Source organism: Entamoeba invadens, assembly GCF_000330505.1.
Source record: "Entamoeba invadens IP1 unplaced genomic scaffold scaff_1105074725281, whole genome shotgun sequence".
Taxonomy (NCBI): Eukaryota; Evosea; order Mastigamoebida; family Endamoebidae; genus Entamoeba; species Entamoeba invadens.
In genome coordinates, this window is record NW_004440257.1 from 1 (window position 1) to 1,412 (window position 1,412).

The 1,412-nt window shown below is 44.5% G+C and overlaps 1 protein-coding gene across 1 annotated transcript; it reads left to right on the top strand.

The window, feature by feature from the left end:
• Position 1: 1 nt before the first annotated feature.
• On the top strand, positions 2 to 1,384 carry EIN_392730 (Rho/RAC guanine nucleotide exchange factor, putative; the record flags this gene model as incomplete). Its single annotated transcript, XM_004255527.1, has 1 exon — positions 2 to 1,384. The coding sequence occupies one exon, from the start codon at positions 2 to 4 to the stop codon at positions 1,382 to 1,384; it is 1,383 nt and encodes a 460-aa protein (XP_004255575.1).
• Between the last annotated feature and the right edge of the window lie 28 nt (positions 1,385 to 1,412).

Here is a 1,412-nt window from a genome sequence, read left to right on the forward strand (position 1 = left end):
AATGGGGCGTGGGAGGGCAGAGACGTGTTTTGAGATGGGGGACAACAGTGGGTTAGACTTTGTGAATGAGAAAAAGAAAGAACACACAGAGAAGAAACGCAGTGAGAAGAGGCGAACAGTCGAGAAGTTTGGGAAGGTAGAGAAGTGTGAGAGACGTGTGGAGAGTCCAAGTTTTTTACCACTTGGGCCAAATGAAAAGAACGAGAAAGAAGACACAAAACAAGATGAGAAGGAAACTCTCAAAGACGGTGTGAGTGGTGGAGAGTCTAAAGATGAAGTAATGAAAGAGGAGAAGCAACAACTGACTATGAAACAGAAAGTAGAAGAAACACTTTCAGCGTTTAAGGTGACAAAAGAGAAGAGTGAGCCAATCGCATTTCGACAGACGTCACGATTCTTTAAGAAGAAAGGCACAATTGCAATCAAAGAGAACACGCCACCAAGTGTAGATATAGCTCACAAACAAAATGGGTCATGTGGAACACTTCTTGAAGAATCTCTTGTTGAGGGGCGCTCAAGTTCGACGGAGGGAAAGATCAATGCAAAGCACTCCCGACTGATGGGATTGAAGCGTGATAGGGTCCAGAGTGCGGTGATTGACTTGTCGCGATTACAACAAACCCTCAACGACAATCCACTGAGTCGATCGAATGTGCACAGCTTCCCATCACAGCAGACTTTTGTGAATTGGACAAAAGAAGCTGTTCAGAAGTTGACAGTGATAGAGAGTGCGGTGAGGGGGTGTCTAGTACGGCGGAAGTACAAAGTGAACAGTTTGTTAATGCGCAAGAATGTCATCACGGAGATAGCAGACACAGAGAAGAACTTCTCAAAGAATATGATTCTGATGGACGAGTTCTTCCGGAAGCCTCTCTTGTCTTTGGCCGAACAGAAAGTTGTTGCAGCGAGTGATGTGAGTCTTGTCTTTAACAAGTCGTTTGAGCAATGTCTTCGCAATAGTATTGAACTGTCAAAGCGATTTCGAGAGATGTGTGTCAACTTCAAGGCAACAACACTACTTGGTGAGAAGATAGGGGAGTCAATCTACTTGGCTAGCGCTTTACTTGTCTTCACAATGGATTACAACATCTCACTGAAGACGTGGAAGGAGATGAAGAAGGCGGGATGCGTTCGTACGTTGGTTGATATGAATTTGAATGAAAAGGAATTGGAGAACAGAACACTGGAACAACTCCTGATTCAACCCGTCCAACGTTTAATGCGATATCCGATGCTGGTCGACGTGCTAATTAAAGCGACCTACAAGAGAAATCCTGACTATGAGTGCCTCAAGAACGCTTACACACAATTTGAGTTGTTTTCAAATGTCGTCAACGAGCGGACTAAGATGAGAGATGGATTGCAGGAAATGTGTGAGGAGTGAACAACGCAGATCTCTTTGTGATGGAAGG